General features: G+C 38.8%; 1 protein-coding gene across 7 annotated transcripts in view; it reads left to right on the plus strand.

Annotated features, from left to right (window-relative positions):
• The window catches only part of pitpnc1a (phosphatidylinositol transfer protein cytoplasmic 1a), an 82,749-nt gene that overhangs the window by 47,950 nt on the left and 16,833 nt on the right, over positions 1-17,966 (plus strand). For 2 of the 7 annotated variants that reach the window (XM_036148118.1, XM_012872390.3), the window contains exon 2: positions 12,753-12,901. In XM_036148118.1, coding sequence (XP_036004011.1) covers positions 12,753-12,901 — 149 coding nt within the window. Of the gene's footprint in view, positions 1-6,087; positions 6,107-11,819; positions 11,930-11,954; positions 12,277-12,346; positions 12,569-12,752; positions 12,902-17,966 lie in introns of those variants that run through there. The other 5 variants (XM_036148119.1, XM_021321415.2, XM_021321418.2 and 2 more) reach the window with 5 other exon arrangements.

Genomic DNA, 17,966 nt, shown 5'->3' on the forward strand with positions numbered 1-17,966 from the left:
ATATACTACTTTGAATAGGTTTGTAACATAATCCCAATAAACTGTATTCAGGTTACTTGCTTTGACAAGACTAAATTTGCAAAAAAGGTTCATTGGATATGAACACTTCCACGAGGCTTGGAACGTGCTGAATTTCCCAAAAGAATGATCAGCAAACCCATAGCTAACACTGAACAACAAATACTTCCTGCTGCCCAGCACAAGACCATATCGGGATTTAAAGCCAAGTGCTAGTTGTTGTTGTTTTTTTAAAATGCCTTTTATTCAGTTCCTATTGCTAAAATTAGCCAAAGTCAACAGGATAGCACAAGTGAAAACAAAAAAATGGAGTGTGAACATTATACATGACACAGCTTATTGATCTTAACATAAGAAGTCAGTGAAATAAAGATTTGTCCTTTCTTGATTTCATGGTCAGAAAACAAGCAGTGGCACCCACATACTTGGAGCTTGTACCAAACATCAGCAATTACCATTTTATGCACGTTTCCTCTACCCATCCTAAATTCATTCTGGCATTTTCCTCCCTCTTTTAAAGCATGTAGAAAAAATTTTAAAATGACCAAACTACTGCCATTTTTTATAGCATACTTTACCTTTGAAAGAAAAATGAATAGATTAAAAAAAAAACTCCATTAAGTTCCACTGACCTATGCATAAGTCTGCTGTCCATTAATATTATAGGGGTCCATGCATGTGAGTCAAGCATGAGACTATTACACAGATATAGATGTTGCTAATGGCAAAAAAAATTAGGTTAGCACCATACAGGATACCCATATTTCCTTAAATTACTTCAGGTAATATAATTACTGCTAAAGGTCAGTTCAAAACGTTATATTTACCCATTAATTGCATAAAAGTCATTTTAATTGTGGGCTTTTAATGCTGCAGTTGAGCAATTCTTTTTGCAGGATGGATTGATTATACAACAGGATTGGATTTTCTCTAATCCACACAGGATCTGAGTTATATATACAGACTTAAATACACACACACATATCATGTGTAGTATTTCACTAAATGCCTCTTAGCAAATGGCAGTGAGCCGTGCACCCAGTGTAGCTATTAACAAGATCTTGGCTTAATTCTGTGTGGATATTTGACCACCTTTCTTATCAAAGGTGGTAGTTATGTAAAGCAGGATTTTTCACCTTGGAACTGGCTGTGAAAAGTAGAGGTTCACTGCCTAAGACCATTCCCTGACGGTCCGTGGTTGAGCTGGGCTCTCCTGAGAAAAAGTATCAGGAGCGCCAAGGACGTCTCCAACTCTTAGTCCAGACATGGATACGCTATAAAAGGGAAATTTTCTTCTTTTTTTTTCTTTTTTTTATGTTCTATTCATGTACAGCACTTTGAACTGTTATATCACTGAAATGTGCTATGCAAATAAACTTGCCTTGCCTAGCCTGAAATGTCCCTCGGAGATTATGTAGAGAAACTACGTGCTTTCTGCAGCTATCATCAAAGTCCTGATGCCGCTGTGGCTCAATAAATGACCGCTCTTCTTTGCTGAGGCAGTTCATTGCAAATGATTGCCAGGCACAGATCAGGTTTTAAGTGTAGGCCACACAGTTTCAGAATAGATAGCTGGGATAGCAAAAGCTTAATGTTAGTCTGCTTTGTGCATTTCAGTTTTGATGTGTGATTGGGAGTATTGTGAGATGAGTGGAGATTAGTCAGGATGTCTAAGAACAACAACCCTGGGACCACCAAGGTGCAAGTATACCGGGAACTGGAAGCTACAGGAACACCAGTGTCACTTTTTACAGCAAAGTAAGTTTAACATCAACATGGACTGAGAGGGTGGCCAAAAAGAAGCTCCTTCTCCAAAACTGACAACTTTCAAACTTGGCTGAAAGTCTGCAGCTGTCTATGTGGACAAGCCAAAAGAAAACATGGAAAACTTTTATGGTCCGTAAAGACAAAGACAAATACAAAATTTTTTTAAAAAAAAAAAACAGTTATTACAGTACAGCATCTTCAGAAAAGTCGCACTCCATAACCAAAAGTCTGTTCAATAGGCATAAGAGGTAATGAGGAATTCAGGTTAGGTTTTTCCACCTAAGAACGCAGTACCAGCTGTCAAGCATGGTGATGGCAGCATCATGCTGAGGGCCTGCCTCAGTACCACTGGTGCTTGTTCATTACAAAAGGTATATTAAACAATACAGGAGAACTGGATCAAACCGAGATTAAACCGGCTTTGCAATGAATAACGTGTTGTATGCTGCTGGATACGGCTCAGGCTTCAACTCTGCTTAAAAATTGTGAATGATGCTTAAAAACAGACTTACACGGTGCTTCTAACTACAGTGTGTCTCTTTTATATCTGCCTAAATTTACGCCCCGTCTGTTTAGGCACCAAAACTGTTTATTGGAATAAAAGAAGAAAAACACTAAAACTCTGGTCAGGTTCCCCAGCTGGGAATGCATGAATTTATTTTCAACTTTCCAGTCAGAAAACAACACCTGCAAATTTGCTTCAGACCCCTGCTTCTGTGCCTGCTTTAGAGTCAGACTGCCTTCCATCCAAAGACGATAACAGCACCTCCTGCATATCCCCTAAAACCAAAAATGCTGACTTTCTAAAGACTAGGCATTTTGGGTTGAGAAGTTGACCAAATTAATGTTGACATTATTCATGCAGCGCTTCCTCAATCCACCCCCTCACCCTGTTTAAAGGAGCGTAAAACGCAAATAAAGAAAGATGTAAAGATAATGTGAAAGGCACTTTAAACAAAATAGAGGATTTTTTTTTCTCTGTCATTTGCTTTTTCTCTCCAATTTTTCTGTTTTACCACAGAATAACTCTCAAGCTCAATGCTGGTGTAGAGAAGTGCACTTTGCTCTCTTTATGTATAAAATATGAGATGGTTTTCCCCATGCAAATTAAAACTCCAAAATACTCCAGGCTGAAACAGAGGGGGGGTGAGCAGTTTATGTAACAGAGTGGGAGGTTTGAGGTGAAGCTGAACACATATGGCAGAAATCTCGCCTGATTCCCACCCAAAGCAGGGATTAAATGGATATAGGGGATATAACTGTATTTTATTGATCGGGATATCTAACTAAAGCCTTTGACTTACATTTTGAAAGGAGTCTGGATTCAGTAGTAAATGATAACATATTTGGATCCAATCTTTTTTTTTGACATACTGCTGCTGTTTGTTGAATGTTGCCGCAGCCATTGTCGCATGTATCGGCATCAGGATTTCAATGGTGCAACACTGCAGTCAGATAAAATCCTGTATACAGCTGAATGACTAAAATAATGATGCGGCTGAATATTATGGTCTTGTTTGTCTGTGTGTGCAAAAACCTTTCCAGAAAAGCAGCTTTTCTTTTTCTTTTTCTTTTTTTTTTTTTTTTTGCTTTGCTTGGCACCATTCATTTGTTCATTCATTCAGGTTCATGTTTACACATTTTTCTCTTGTTGCTCTCATTTTGAGTGTGTCAACCCAGCGGCTTATAGGATTCTGACTGTGTTTTCCTCCCGCAGAGCCAAGCTTAACCCGGCTTAGGCGCTCGCTCATATACCAGCCCCATTCTTTTTTTTTTTTTTTTTTGCTCAAAAGAGGAAGTTGTTCGCAAATGTAACAATTCTCATGTCAAATAAAAAAAATTAATTTAAAAACAGCAGGCATGTGTATCCAATCAACGCACAAGGTTTGTAAAATTAATTAATATAGTTTCCGCACAGTTTTAAAAAAATAGCCCAAAATGATGACTTGTGTAGCAACCGTGTAACAGACATGCTGAGATTTGATCTCTCTCCATCACGGGAGTGTCATGCAACGCTGCTTTTTCATAATCAGTTTATCTTGTTTCTGGAAAGGAGACTATGAGGAGATCTCTTCGTTTGGAAAGGAGGAAATACATCTGCTTTATCTTTAAATGAAAGCGCTGCCTTCCAAGTCATGGTGCTTGAATGTGTTTTGGGGAGGGGAGGGAAATTACCTCTCTGAAATCCCAAGAAGGAAATCTGTGATCTTCATTCAATCAGCGTTTTATACATTTTTGCAAAGATCGAGAACAGGTTACAGAACGAGACGTGTCAAAGAGGTGTCCAAAAAAAAATCCCAAAAAAACGACAACGCTCCCCTTTTAAACCTCCTAGTCTTCCAGGCTTCACGGACCGACTCCTTGGAGCCTCTCCTCCTCTAAGACTAAACATCTATGATTTAGGCAGCTACTGTGCAAAGTAGACCGAATACAATTAGCAGGTTATTTTTGGTCATAAGCCAAAGTTAGAATTAAAATCTTAATCAAGAAATGCTTATAGGTTAACATGCAAAAAATATATATTAATTAGTGCCAAATCTGCCAATTGTTTTAGGCGCATTTAACATTTTTAAAAAGAACTACATTTTAATGGTGATATCTGAGTGAGACGTCAGCATATTTCTATTAATTCAGCCCATCACTTAGGGGCTGAATTACAGCCTGTACATCCTTTTTTTAAAACACATTCCTTGTTTTTGCGCTCTCTTTACCTAAACCCATTTATCTCCCATCTCCCTCTCTCCTCAGCTTTCTTATCTGCTTTTTATGTATGCATAAACACATCACTCCCATTGGCCTCTCGGCGTGCTGTCAGGCAGGGAATAAAGATGATGCACGCCGGGGTGATCTGTAGGGAGTGATCATGACATTATATAAGCTCTAGTTCAGAGACCCCAGATGCTGCAGAGATCCAGGATTGGAGGAGAGGAGAATAAAACATGGCTAGAGAAGAAGACATGACCGCTTTCTCACACCTGCAGCACGGGACACACAAATGGGTTCTGCTTTTGTTTTTAACTTTAATCATTTATAATTTCAATGCTATTCTACCGCATGAGGTGAATGCTTTAAAAACTCCAGAAGTAATAAAACTCATCCACCTAAGACATCTAAACCTTGGAGAGCATGCGTGTTACCTAAACAATTAGAAAACATTTTTGGAGTCCGGCCAGTTCTCTACAATATGCATATTGGTTACAGTAAAACTAATGATGACTTTGCAATATATGGTGCAGCCCTAATTAACTGTTGTGCTACTTTTTTTTTATTACCAGGTGATAAATTGCACATTGTTCAGTACGATGTTGGGATGTTTGATAGTTTGTAACCTAACCCTGCTTTTCTAACCTAACCTGCCTGCTGTGTTTCTTGGTCTTCATGATGCTTGTACTTCACTTACGCTCCCTCACAAACCTCCAAGACCTTCAGAGAGCAGTTTAGTAATATCAAGACTAAATTACACATAAGTAGACTCTTTATAATAATTAGGTGACTTCAAGAGGCAATTGATGGGGTTTTATGTAGGGGCATGACGTGCTTTTTTGAGATTTTCATTAGTAAAAAAAAAAAACTGAAAACAATGTATCCTTTTCCTTCCACTTTATAATTATATTCTTACTTTGCGTTGCTCTAGCCCATAAAATCCAAATAATATACAGAAAACATTTGTGGTTGTAAGATCAGAAAAATGGGAAAAGAGGGTATGAAGAAAGTTACAAGGCACTACAACCCCCTAAACGGTGTAAAACCAAATAGTGTGTCCAAAACGATGTTAACAAGTGTTCCTGGGTGACGCTGTGAACATCGCAAATGTCGCCGCGCGTTACACATAATCCAATTGTGTTGAGCCACTGTACCATATTGCTGCCTTGCACCAGCTGTCTTCCTCTGCGTCCTGTTACGGCCCCCCCTTGTCACCTTCTACAGCAAGTGAATTTATCAAAACTTCACAGGGAATTAACGCTCACCTTGACTTTATGCTGGTTCAGCAAGCACGGAGTAAAATACAGTCAGCGAGAGGCAGTCACTCTCAGCAGCTTTCCCACGTTTCCGCTGACACAGCACAGAGCGACGTGTGTGTGTGTACTCTTGCACTTTATCTGTTGTGGTGCACAAGGCAAATTTTAGAGGTTCACTTTTGTTTCTGCAAAAGTGGCGAAGCTTTGGCCCGGTTTAGGAGTTAATTGAATGTATCTGAGCGTGCATGTTCCTGTCTCTTATCGCGAGGAAGTTGTTGAAGTGTAACCGGCTGAGACTTGAACTTCCAATGAGAACTGTATTTCTTTTTCTCTGTCAACCTGCTGTTTGACTAGGATTTGAGGTAGGATAATAAGTGAGTCTGTGCATGCCGTTTGTGTGGCAGATGCTTGAGAAGTAGCAGCATCTGCTGCAGAGCTGAATCTGTCTTAATGAGCTCTGCAGGCTTCCCATCACACATGATATCTCTGGTGTCTGGTTTTAAATTGAGGTGAATCCTCAGGTCAGGATGTATTCTATTCTGAATCAATTAAAACAGGAAGACTTAAGCTATATTTAAAGCATACGAACTCCTCTGTTGTTTCTGGCTCCACTTTTGGTTGCAAGTTTATGTAAGATAATAAGATGCCTGTCTATCGTTACGTATATATTTGTAATATCTCTGTGTAACTTTGCAAATGGCAATGTGTCTTAACCCCTCTAACTGGATTCCCTACAAAAAAAATGCAGATAACATCAGCAGGACAAATGTTTTCCCTTTGTCTTTCCTCTGACTTTGTGGGTTGGTCCTAGCGGTTCACATTTTTCTTCATGATGAACTTCTGCTCAGAATAAAATGTTTACAGAGGAGACAAATCCAGCGCAGCTCTGCCAGAGGCGCCTTTAATGGAGTTGTGCAGAAGATTGACGATGCCAGTTGTCTTAAAGAAAAATGGAGATTGCCATTGGACAGAGCCTCAGGACATGGAGTGTGTACTTTTGTGTATCTTCGGCATAAAAGATTCTCAGTGTCCTGTTATTGCTGCTTTAGACTTGCAGATTAATTTGCAATATAGCCTTGGTCTCGCTAACTCATACAGTGCCGTGTGAGAACATTCATCCCCTTGGCTTTTTATCTGTTTTGTTACTTTCCAACCTGTGATTATGTTTTTTTTATCTGAATTTAAGAAATGGATCTGCACAAAACAAAATTAATGTGTGTGCATTTGTATCCACTATCTTTGCTATAAACGTTCTGATGCAAAACTCTCATTGTTAGTAAAATAAAGTTCACTTGTGTGTCCCATGATCTGTCAGTAAAAACAGATCAGATAAGATAAGATAAGATAAGATAAGATAAGATAAGATAAGATGAGATAAGATGAGATAGGGGTTTATTGATCTCACAGTGGAGAAATTTACTTGTCACACATCGGCTTAATAAACAAAAAGAAAGGTGCCAAAAGGAGGAAAGGTGCATAAGGTATATGGTATATACAGTGTGTCCACATATGTACAGTGTATCAAAAATAAAATAAAAAGTACAGGGGAAATAAAGCAGATATTTAGAGTGACTTATGTACGCTCAGATGACTTCTATACAAATGGAATGACGTTTTACACAAATAAACAAATCCAGGACAAAGTTGTTGAGAAGTACAGGTTAGGGTGGGGTTATAAAAAAAAATATCTCCATCGAATGCATCATTCTCAAATGGAAAGCGCATGGTACCACAACAAACCTGTCAAAAGAGGGCCAGAACTCACAGACCAACCAAGTAGGGCGTTGATCAGAGCAGCAGCACAGAGACCAAAGATTAACCCTGTTGGAGCTGCAGAGCTCCACAGCAGAGACTGGAGGTTATGTCTGTAGGACCACAGCAAGCCACACTCTTCATAGAGCTAGGATTTATAGTAGAGTGTCCAGAAAAAGGCCTTTACTTAGTGTTAAAAATATGAAGATATGTTTTTTTAGTTTGCCAAATGGCACGTGGGCGACTTCCCAATAATATGGAAGAAGAAGCTCTGGTCAGATGAGACCAAACTGAATTTTTTAACCACAATGGAAAACACTGTGCTACAAACCCTAAGATCCCATCACCCCAAGAACAACATCCCCAAAGTGGTGGCAGCATTGTGCTTTAGGGATGTTTTTCAGCAGGAGGAACTGGGAAACTGATCCAAGTCGAGGGAAAGATGATTGGTGCTAAATACAAGGATATTATTGAGCAGAACCTGTCAGTCTGCCAGTGTTTTAATACTGGGATGAAGGTTCACCCTCCAGCAAGACCATGATTCAAAGCATCCTACTAAAGCAACACTCGAGTGGTTTAAGGAGATACATGTATGTGTCTGAACGGCCTGGTCAAAGTCTAGACCCTAATATTATTGAGAATCTGTGGTTAGACTTCAAGATTTCTGTTTACCACTGAAAACTATCCAACATGAAGGAGCTGGAGCAGTTTTTGCCTTGAGGAATGGGCAACATTCCCAGTGGCAAGATGTAGTGAGCTCATAGAGACTAAGCCAAAGAAAGTTGTAGCTGGAATTGGTGTAAGAGGTGGGTCTAAAAAGGACTGACTTTAGGGGTAAACAGTTACCCATGCTTGTTGTTTTCTGTTATTTTGTACTAGTTGGTGTTTGTTTCACAGTAAAAAAAAATGTGTCTTCAGTTGTTGACATTTTCTGTAAATTAAATGGCACAAATTATCAAATAATTGATTTTAATTCTAGGTTGTGAGGCAACAAAACATGAAAAATGTCACAGGGATGAATACTTTTGCAAGGCACTGTACTACTGCCTCTGCAGTGAATATTATTTAGGTTACAGAATGTATTTTCGTCGGTGTACGTGCTATCCGTGTGAAAGATTAAAATTCAGCCTCAGCCAGCATAAATAAATCTATCTCTGTTTTGGAAATCTCTCAACCTCTGTTTGTGGGCATCTGCCGGTGGAAGCTTTGCGATTATCAGTATGCACCATCTAATGTTAGATTAACTCAGCCACCATATGGAGAGATGAAATGAGACAATATGGGTAGATATCAGCAACCGGATACACGTATACATGCAAACACACTTAATAATCATATTTTTTAATAACTTTGCCATTGATTTGCATAGTATATTTGCAGAAATATAACTGTAAATCAGTGATTTCAATGAAAACACTCCATAGCAGCGATGTTTTCATATGACAAATGTAATAGCTTAAAGGAGCATAGCGCAAGCTCCAGGACCTTTGCAGACGTCTGCCCCCTCTGGCAACAAGTTGAAATGACACCAGTGTTGTGCACGTGCACAGGAGAAGAGGAAAAGCATCTGCCGCTGCAACTGCTCAGATTTGTTGTTTATAGTCGTAATGACTTCTGAGATAAGAAAGCTATAAATATTGAAGTTAGCTCTTTTTCTCTCACTAACACATTGATTACAGCGGAGACAGGTAAACGAGAGCACACAGCGCATAACACCCATGTGCATGCCCACTGAGGGCACAAATCCCTCTTTCATGAACTAACTAATCCAGCCTATAGAGGCAATTACATTAGATAGAGGATAACTCATTTTACACACAAACACACACTCGCACAGACAGACTTTTTTCTCTAGGAAGTGGAATATGGGTACCAATAATTGGCTGTGAGTTTGAAAAAAAGTTTGAAAAATATTTTTTTTCCCAAAATATTATGCTGAATTGTTTAGGGATAATGTCATGCTGCTGCAATGTTTTTAAGGCCTTTTTACACACCTTTACCAAAGCAGACGTCAAAAAAAAATGTATTCTTCTGAGTCCTGTTAAAATGCCTGTGATATGTTTAATTGTATGTGTAGATTTCCCTTTGTAGCGAAGACAAGGTAAATTGGAGTCAAGCCCAATGGCTCAACATGAGCGCACTCATTTATCCCACAATGCCGAGCTCTCAGAACTGTAATTATTCTGTCCATGCATGAATTTTAAATACATCTTATCACTGAGCCCGACATTGTCTTGTGTCCGTTGCTGTAAATCTGTGTGTGCTCTGCGGGATACCGGTTATATTCTCACAGTAACAAATTTCTTGGCTAAAGCATGTTTGCCAGTTTCCCACCACCAGCTGCTGTGTTAGAAACAGGAGCCAGAAAAGCAGAGGGACACGCAGAGTTTGGGTTTTTACATGATCGGCTTGATCTTTTTCCTCTTAAACATGCACTTAATATGTTGCATTTGTGTAATAAACTGCATTCACTAGAATGCCTTATATTTTAGTACCATGATTCCTGAATGTAATTTGATGTCTTGTTGCTTTTCTTTGCTTTTTCAAAGATGCCTAATTCCCATGTTTTGGGTGCCTTATTTCTTATCACCACTTTTTGTGTACCTGTCTTTCGGTATTGTTACCTTTTTTTACTGTTATGCTAACTATTTTACTTGAACTTTTTATTTTTCCTTCACACTGGAGGAAAATTTATCAGTCATGCTCAGTCAAACAGGCTAAAGTATCAGTATATTTGATTTCCTGTTCAAAAGACATCAGGAAACATTGAAAAAAGGACAAAAGTCAAGTTATAATTTTTTTCTTTTTTTTTTTATTGTCTCGACAAACTTCTTCATCTTAATTCATCAACATTGCCCTTGAGCTGACTTACTTGCATTGGGATGCTCTGTGAGAATTGGCCCAATTCCCTACTGCAGAATTAATGAATTTAAAGTTATGCAGTGAAGTAGAATGGAGAGTGACTGAGTTGCTGTAACAGACCAAACATAGTGAGCTCAGACCGCAGCTTGAACATGAATGAGAGGAAGAAAAGACAGCAGAGCATAAAAAAAAACATTTAGGCAAATTGATTTAGTGACTTAGTAGTAGTATAGAAGAGCAATTCCACATAAAAGTAGAAGAAAACATGTATTTCCATCCTGTCAGCCCTTGATCCTACCCAACTGCTCTGCTGTCTTTGGCGAGAAGAAAAGCAATAATAACCGATTATTCATGGCCACTCTGTCCTGCGCCCAGGCCACTTCTCTTATTTTGTCATTAGACGGAGATTTCCAAAGACAACAATGAAAACAGTTTCTCATTCATCAGCTGCAGCCTTTGGGTAAACAACAGACGGAGCCAAAGTATAATGGCAGGTAGGAAGACTGCCACAATAGCCCGCCTGTTTATACAAAATGTCCAAAACCTGAATTAATGAAGGGTGGCAGAAAGAGGATGGTGCTTCATGTTAATTCTCTCCGGTTCGCCGTCAGAGCGATCGGGGGAGCTGCTTAGTGGTCCTCCCGAGTGGGCACTTTGCCTCTGTGAATTTCTCTCTACTCTCTGTGCACCCACACTCCCAACTGATGTCACATAAGAACTGCATCTCCAAGGTTTTTCTTGCGTTTTAAACCTGTTCGTCATTATCATTGTGGATTAAAAAGAGTGGACAAAACACTGCATTGTCTTCTCATGAGAGAAGAAAAAAATTAGTGATTTGCTGAGTACCCACATATCTGCTTTCACTTCCATATTTCCGATAGAGAGCGGAATTTGTGCTGTGAAGCATCCAAATGTTACATGTTTTGCAGTCATTTTCATGCCTATGGGATTCAATTTGTTAGTTTGTGTTTAGGATAATATTTAAATACAATGTTATATATGTTGCCATGATATATTAATAACAAAAGGTGGTACCCTTTTAAATCTAGAGGACACAAAGACTTAGACTTAGACTTAGACAACTTTATTTGTCATTTTGTATGCACAGAGTGCGTACAGAACGAAATTTCATTGCATACAGCTTGTAAATTGCAGTAAAAATTAATGCAATTTGAAGTTGTTTTTTTTTCTAGGAGCATAAACATAATATATATAAATCCAGTTTTAGAGAGAGCCAAGCCCTTTACTGAGAGTAGTGCCCTTTCTGGCTTTTTTTTTTTTTTTTTGCACAGAATAGCTTTCTTGTTTATTTTGCAGTGCAATTTATTATTTTTGTCTATCTCATCTGACCAATGATCTATAAACCAAAAATACTTCAACCGGAGATTGGTTTCCTCCGCTACCACACCTGAGCGGTGACAGGCTTGTTGTGGCGCGGCCATATTTCTGCCAGACTCCAACAGCTGTGCAGACGGAAACACCATCATCAACATGCCTGCTGGGATTTCTTTGTCGCACCTCATTAGTTTTCTCTCATGGTCAACAGACGGAAAAATTAGGCATTGCACAAAGCGAGTTGTACTTCTAGCCTGTTACCCAGTTTAATCCGCCGCTGCTCGTTTCCACTGTGCTATCATGTTTCTCTGCTGTCCGAGCCTGGGATTTTGTAGCTGGATGGACAGAGTCCTTGTCCTTTTTTTTTTTTTACTTTTTCCATTAGCTTAACACAGCCATCCTCAGTTGGGGCACACACGGTTGCGTATGTGTCAGCTGAGTCCTGCGTGACCCCTTAGCATTTCAGCACAGCAACATAAGTCACCGGGCTGTATCTGTTTCCCAGGCACGGAAATAGGTCTACGAGCAGTTGGAAATCTCTGTCACGGAGCATCCCTTCTTCACCGCCTGTCGTTTTCCGAATGTATGGAAAATAGTTGCCGCGTGAAACCCGAGCCCGGCCCGTCAAAGCAGCTCAAAGTGACATTGTGACAGAGCCAAGTGTGTCAGTCAGCGGCGAGCGAAGGATTGTGGGTGCTGACTGATTTATCGCGGGGAGGCCGTGGGAGTAGGGTCGCCGAGACCTGTTGTTGCTTCTGTTCTCGTTGTTGTTCTGTTTTGGTCAGGCTTGTTACCATGGCGCAGACAGCCTCGATCAGAGCCGCCATTGTTTCTTAATGTCGATAATCCACCTGCCGCAGGAAACAACGTGAGCAGTGAAAATTTGTGCTTTCGCTTTATTTGATTTCCGTGGCCGCTTTAATCTCGCTTCATTATCCAGGCGCACGGCCTACTTGTGCGCCGACTGCTCAGATTGACCAACATAAAAATGTCAATTTATTTTTTATTGAATCCAAACGACGAGCTTTTCCGCTCACATGTCCTCGCTCTGTCTTTCAGTACCGTGTCGGCCAGCTGTACATGATCAGCAAACACAGCCATGAACAGAGCGAGCGCGGAGAAGGTGTGGAGGTGGTGCAGAACGAACCCTATGATGATCCAGAGCACGGTTCTGGTCAGTTCACAGAAAAACGGATCTACCTCAATAAGTGAGTATCTTTTCTTCCATATTTAATATAGGGATCTCAGAATGAAACTATGACATTTCCAGCATCTGGGGGATCTTTCCTGATAATTTTCAAATTTTCCACAGAGGGATATACCTGCTGCATTATAATTGGATCCATTCAAAAAAATTACGTACTTAATACAAATGTTTCCTCTACTTTTACAGTTGAGAAAGGGAAAGTTTCTACATATGAAATCAACCTTCAAAAAAACAGTCTGAGCTGTTTAAAACTTGAATGTTTATTAAAGGTTCACTTGGTGTTTCTCTAGAGTTTAACGAAAGGCGTTCATGCCTTTGGAGTTACAACATCCAAAGGGAATATAAATGAAAAGGTTTAAGAAGAAAAACAAAATAAGGAAGTCAGAGTACCTGGACAACCACTGAACTAAACCAGATCATCAGACATAGAACAAAAAAAAAAAAAAATTCTTTCTCCTTTGGGTCACATAAGAGCTGTTTTTTATTTTATTTTTTTGGATCCCTTTGTGTTTCTACTCCATGGTTTTGCCACTGTAGTCATTCTCTCAGATAAAGGAGAAGTCTAACCTTTTACTGTTACCTGGTGGACTCGTCCAAATTAAACAGGCCTCCCCTGGTTCTGTCTTTTATGATGTCCATTTGCAATGGGTAAGACACTGGTTAGGGTAACTAGAAGAGTCCAGTGGGTAAAAGGTCAGATCTTGGTGATAAAGGATACTGCAACGGGTGGATAAAAAAAATTTGAAGCAATGTTTATTCTGACGGTTCTAAACGGCTCAGATCTTAACTGCAGTAAATAACTCTATTCAAGTCTTCATTTGGTACAAATCAAGATGACTTGACTTGGTCCTAGTGGCTGAAATTGGTGACTGGTGGTCCAAATTGAGCTAAGAGCAACTGAGACTGAGTCTCAAAAATGTCAGAGCGGTTTTCGCTGTTATTTTATGAACCTTTAAACCATCGTCACGGTCATACTGAGCTTAGCAAAGAAGCTGGAGAACATTTCCTCAGGGAATGGAGTTAGAAGGTGGTGCGGCGCCAGTGATCCTCCAGCAGCTCATGCTGAGAATGGAACATGTGAAGCGTTTCCATACTAGTAGCTGTCTGGTATTAAAAGAAAGGTAGCTGGAAAAATCTATGAAACAACATTGATTTAACATTCATTTATTAAATATGAAATATTTTTTGCTAATAACATCACTTTACTTTTATAATAGTCTTGTTAAACGGTAGATGATTAATGCCTTATTAAAGATAAAGTAAAGCTGCTACGATAGTTATCAACTGCAGGTGAAATATTAACTACTTATCCTCTTATTAAAAAATAAAAATCCTGAAAAGTAAAATGTGAGGCATAATTGTTAGTTTGACTAAAAAAGGGACAAAGACCACCACAGCTTGGTTAACAATACACTTATAAACACTGAACTTATGGAAAATGTATTTAAACTGTGGGTTCTGGCTGAAAATGCAATTACATGTGCAAATACTTTCATCTCATAATTTTGAACTCTAACTTATTTATTGTAAGATTAACTTAGTTTTCTCCGTATTTTTTATCATTTTAATATTGAAAGCAGAATGAATAAATCTGGGGCTTAAATAGGATATTTATTGCTGTAATCTTGTAGAATAAATGGCATTCAAGGACTTTATATGGCAGCGATGGAAAACCTTTATCCTCCACGGAAATAAGAAAGGCCACACAGCTAGCTGAGGATTTATATCTTAGTAATAGTTTAATGGACTCTAATAATCTTCAGTATTCCAAAAGAAATCCCGAGTTATGAAGCTGCCAATGTTAAAAAGGTGTCAAGAGAAATCTGATCAAGACGAAAGGATGTGGCTTTCTGTGTCTGCTTGGATTTCACTCAAACTCATCTTCCAGTCACTTCTTTTAATATGTGATTATCCATCAGAAAATGTCTTCTGATCTGTCCATCAAATCTCTAAACCATTTTACTCAATCAAATTTAAAGTTTAAATCATTTTATTTAAGAATAGCTCATTCACACAAACACCAGATAGAGCTTTACATGCTGAATTAAGCATTTCTGTCATGTTTCTGTAATGAACTAAGTAACAAATCTAATTTAATAAATTTTTTCATCATCCCTCTGCATATTTTTCAGCTCGGACCCTCTGACAAATTTGATAAGCATGAAATTGAGAATCTGATTGTCGCTTCTGAAGATTGTAACTGAATTGGCTGCTGTGAGCAAATCTTATTCTGATTTATGAATTGTCTTTGAAAATGATACTTTATCGCCGGCTGCAAAGAGGGTGTTTTTCTTCTTCCTCTCAGAAACGGAGCAAGATAATATGGGATTTTCTTTTATAAAAGAAATATGAACACTTTGGCTTTTATCGAGAAGATGGATGGGGAGAGTCTCGCTGAAAGCAGACTCAGGCGACTCTCTGATTTCCTATTTTCCCAGCTATAAAGTTAAAGATATGGAGGTAAATAGATGAGCTGGGGACAGTTTTAACTCGGAGATAAAAAAAAAAAAGTTTATCAAAAAACCTTTCTAATACAACAGGCTCTGTACTCTTTTGTGTTTGAATAAACCAGTCACTTTAGCTCTTGACCCGTTGCGTGGTAGCCTACTGCCTGTTCAGAGAGGATGTTAGATCCCAACACTTAACAACACATCTATATGTCACTGTAATGTGATTTAAAACAACTGATTCCCATAAAGAGCTAAAAAGTCAGGTTTAGCTGTGTCGCTTTGTAGCTCGGATGACTTGGATGTTACGTTGAGCAGCGAACCAAGGTAGGAGATGGGTGACAGTTTAATCCTGCTGAGCATGCTGACAGTCAACACAAGGTGCACAACAAGGTCAAAGTAATTTTAACCGCTGAGTTGTTTCCGATCAGACTCTCAGAGAACGCATTCAACCTCTACATTATCATCTTTAAACATTTTTGTAATATACATTCTGAGGGACCTGAAAGAAAATGGTGAACACGTTCTATCAAATGTCAGAATCTTATTTTGTAATATCATTTATTTGTTTGATTTGTATTAGTTTTGATAACTTAATTGTAAACATACAATGCCCTTTGAAGATCTGTATACCCCTTCTTAACCCTTACAGATATTATTGTGATTTTCTGTGATGGACAAAGTGGCGTCTAATTATACAGTGGAATTAAAGAGAGTGATTTCATTGTTGTTATTTTTTTTTTTTTTTTTTTACTATTTGATATCTGAAACATTGTGGACTACACCTCCATTTATGATAACTTACTCTCAAATACCCCTAAATGAAATTCAGTGCACCAAATTCCCTTCAGACATCCCCCCTTGCCCTTAGAGTCTATATTTGTGTGATCAAGTCTCAGTAGGAATCCAGCTGAACTATGAAGTCCACAGAGGTTTGTTTAAAAACATAACTGAATGGCATCATGAAGACCAAGGAGCACGGCAGATAGGTCGGTGGAATTAAGTGGATGTTCAAAGAACTTTGACGTTGTAGAACAACATCTTTGGCTATAAACAATGCACAGATTTCTACTCACTGAAACATGGTGGTGGCAGAATCATGTTTTGCTTCAGCGGGGACAGATAAGCCAGCTAGAGGCTGAGAAATACTGAGGTGGACCATTTCCTTCCAGCCGGACAATGACCCTAAGCATATAGCCGGAGCTACGGGGGAACGGTTGTTCTAATGTACAAAATGTATTTGGTACATTAGAGTGAAAGTCCAGACCTATACATAAAATGCACACCACACTTTACAAGCAAAAAGCTCATATGTAATGGACAATACCTGGAGATGTGTTTTATAAGAGACATTTCTTTGTCTCAGATTAAAACCTTGTGCTGCTTTAAAACTGAGTAAGGCAACACCAGACAGGTTGTTCTGTACAGCACATTTCAGCGACAAGACGATTCAAAGGGCTCCACGTGAATATGAAATAAGAAAAGAAAAACACACAGCAAAAAGTACATTCCAGTGGCATAATAAAGGCAGGTAAAGAAAAGTTGGACTGCAAACCTAAACGAGAAATGTTTCCATTAACAGTTTAAATTGTGCATTCAAAGGTAACTAAGCAGCAAACGGGTTTTTAACCTTCATTTAAAGGAACTCAGGGTTTCAGCACTTTTACAGTTTTCTGGAAGTTAGTTCCAGATAAGTGGAGCATAGGAACCAAATGCTTTTTCTCCGTGTTTGGTTCTGGTTCTAGTTATGCAGAGTGGATTTGAGTCAGAAGACCTGAGTGGTCTGGATGGGTTTATATACTAGCGCTAAGCCATTCAGTGATTTATAGACCCACACATGTATTTTACAGTCTATTCTCTGGGATAAAGGGAGCCGGTGAAAGAACTGGGGTTATGTGCTTTACTTTCTTAGTTTTAGTGTGCAGCAGCGTTTTGGATAAGTAAAGAGCTTTCATTAGATCTATGTCAGCGCATGTCGTCATTTTAATTGTTACATCTTTTTAGAAACTTCAGTGTGATTTTAACAGTTTGCTTTAAAATGTCATAATACTTAATTATTCCCTATCTTTAGGCCACCAAGACGTGGATTCCTCTGTCCAACGAATGTTGTTTTGTGTAATTACGGACAGTAATGGTTTTATCTGCAAATGTCATCTCCACAACAAATTATGCTGTGTTTTAGAGCCAAATGAGGAAAGCGGTTCAAGGTTTACGGTGACATTTAACTGTAGTCCCAACCATTATTTTTATCCCTCATTCCAGCTCTCTGTTTAAACCGGTGCAACAGGGGTTTAAATGATGCATGTGTCCTTCACTCTATTTGCTTTAACTTACTTTTTGCAAAATGAAAGTTTGTAAAATCTCCCATTGGATATTGTTCAAAGGATTAAATCTTTGACGGTTTTAAAAGCCCCTTTTTTTTATAACAATAGCAATGAAAAGGGTGAAAGGTATGTAGTGATTTGTACAGAAGGTCATTCTTTTTTTATCTACAAATACAAAGCAATGCTAGATGCCTCTTGATAGCTTTACCATGCCATAATGCAAAGAGATGCATTTCTACTTTATACTACCGTACTTTTGCAGGACTTTATCCATTTGTTTTAATTGTGAACAAAC

This window comes from Fundulus heteroclitus, chromosome 16 (genome assembly GCF_011125445.2).
Source record: "Fundulus heteroclitus isolate FHET01 chromosome 16, MU-UCD_Fhet_4.1, whole genome shotgun sequence".
NCBI lineage: Eukaryota > Metazoa > Chordata > Actinopteri > Cyprinodontiformes > Fundulidae > Fundulus > Fundulus heteroclitus.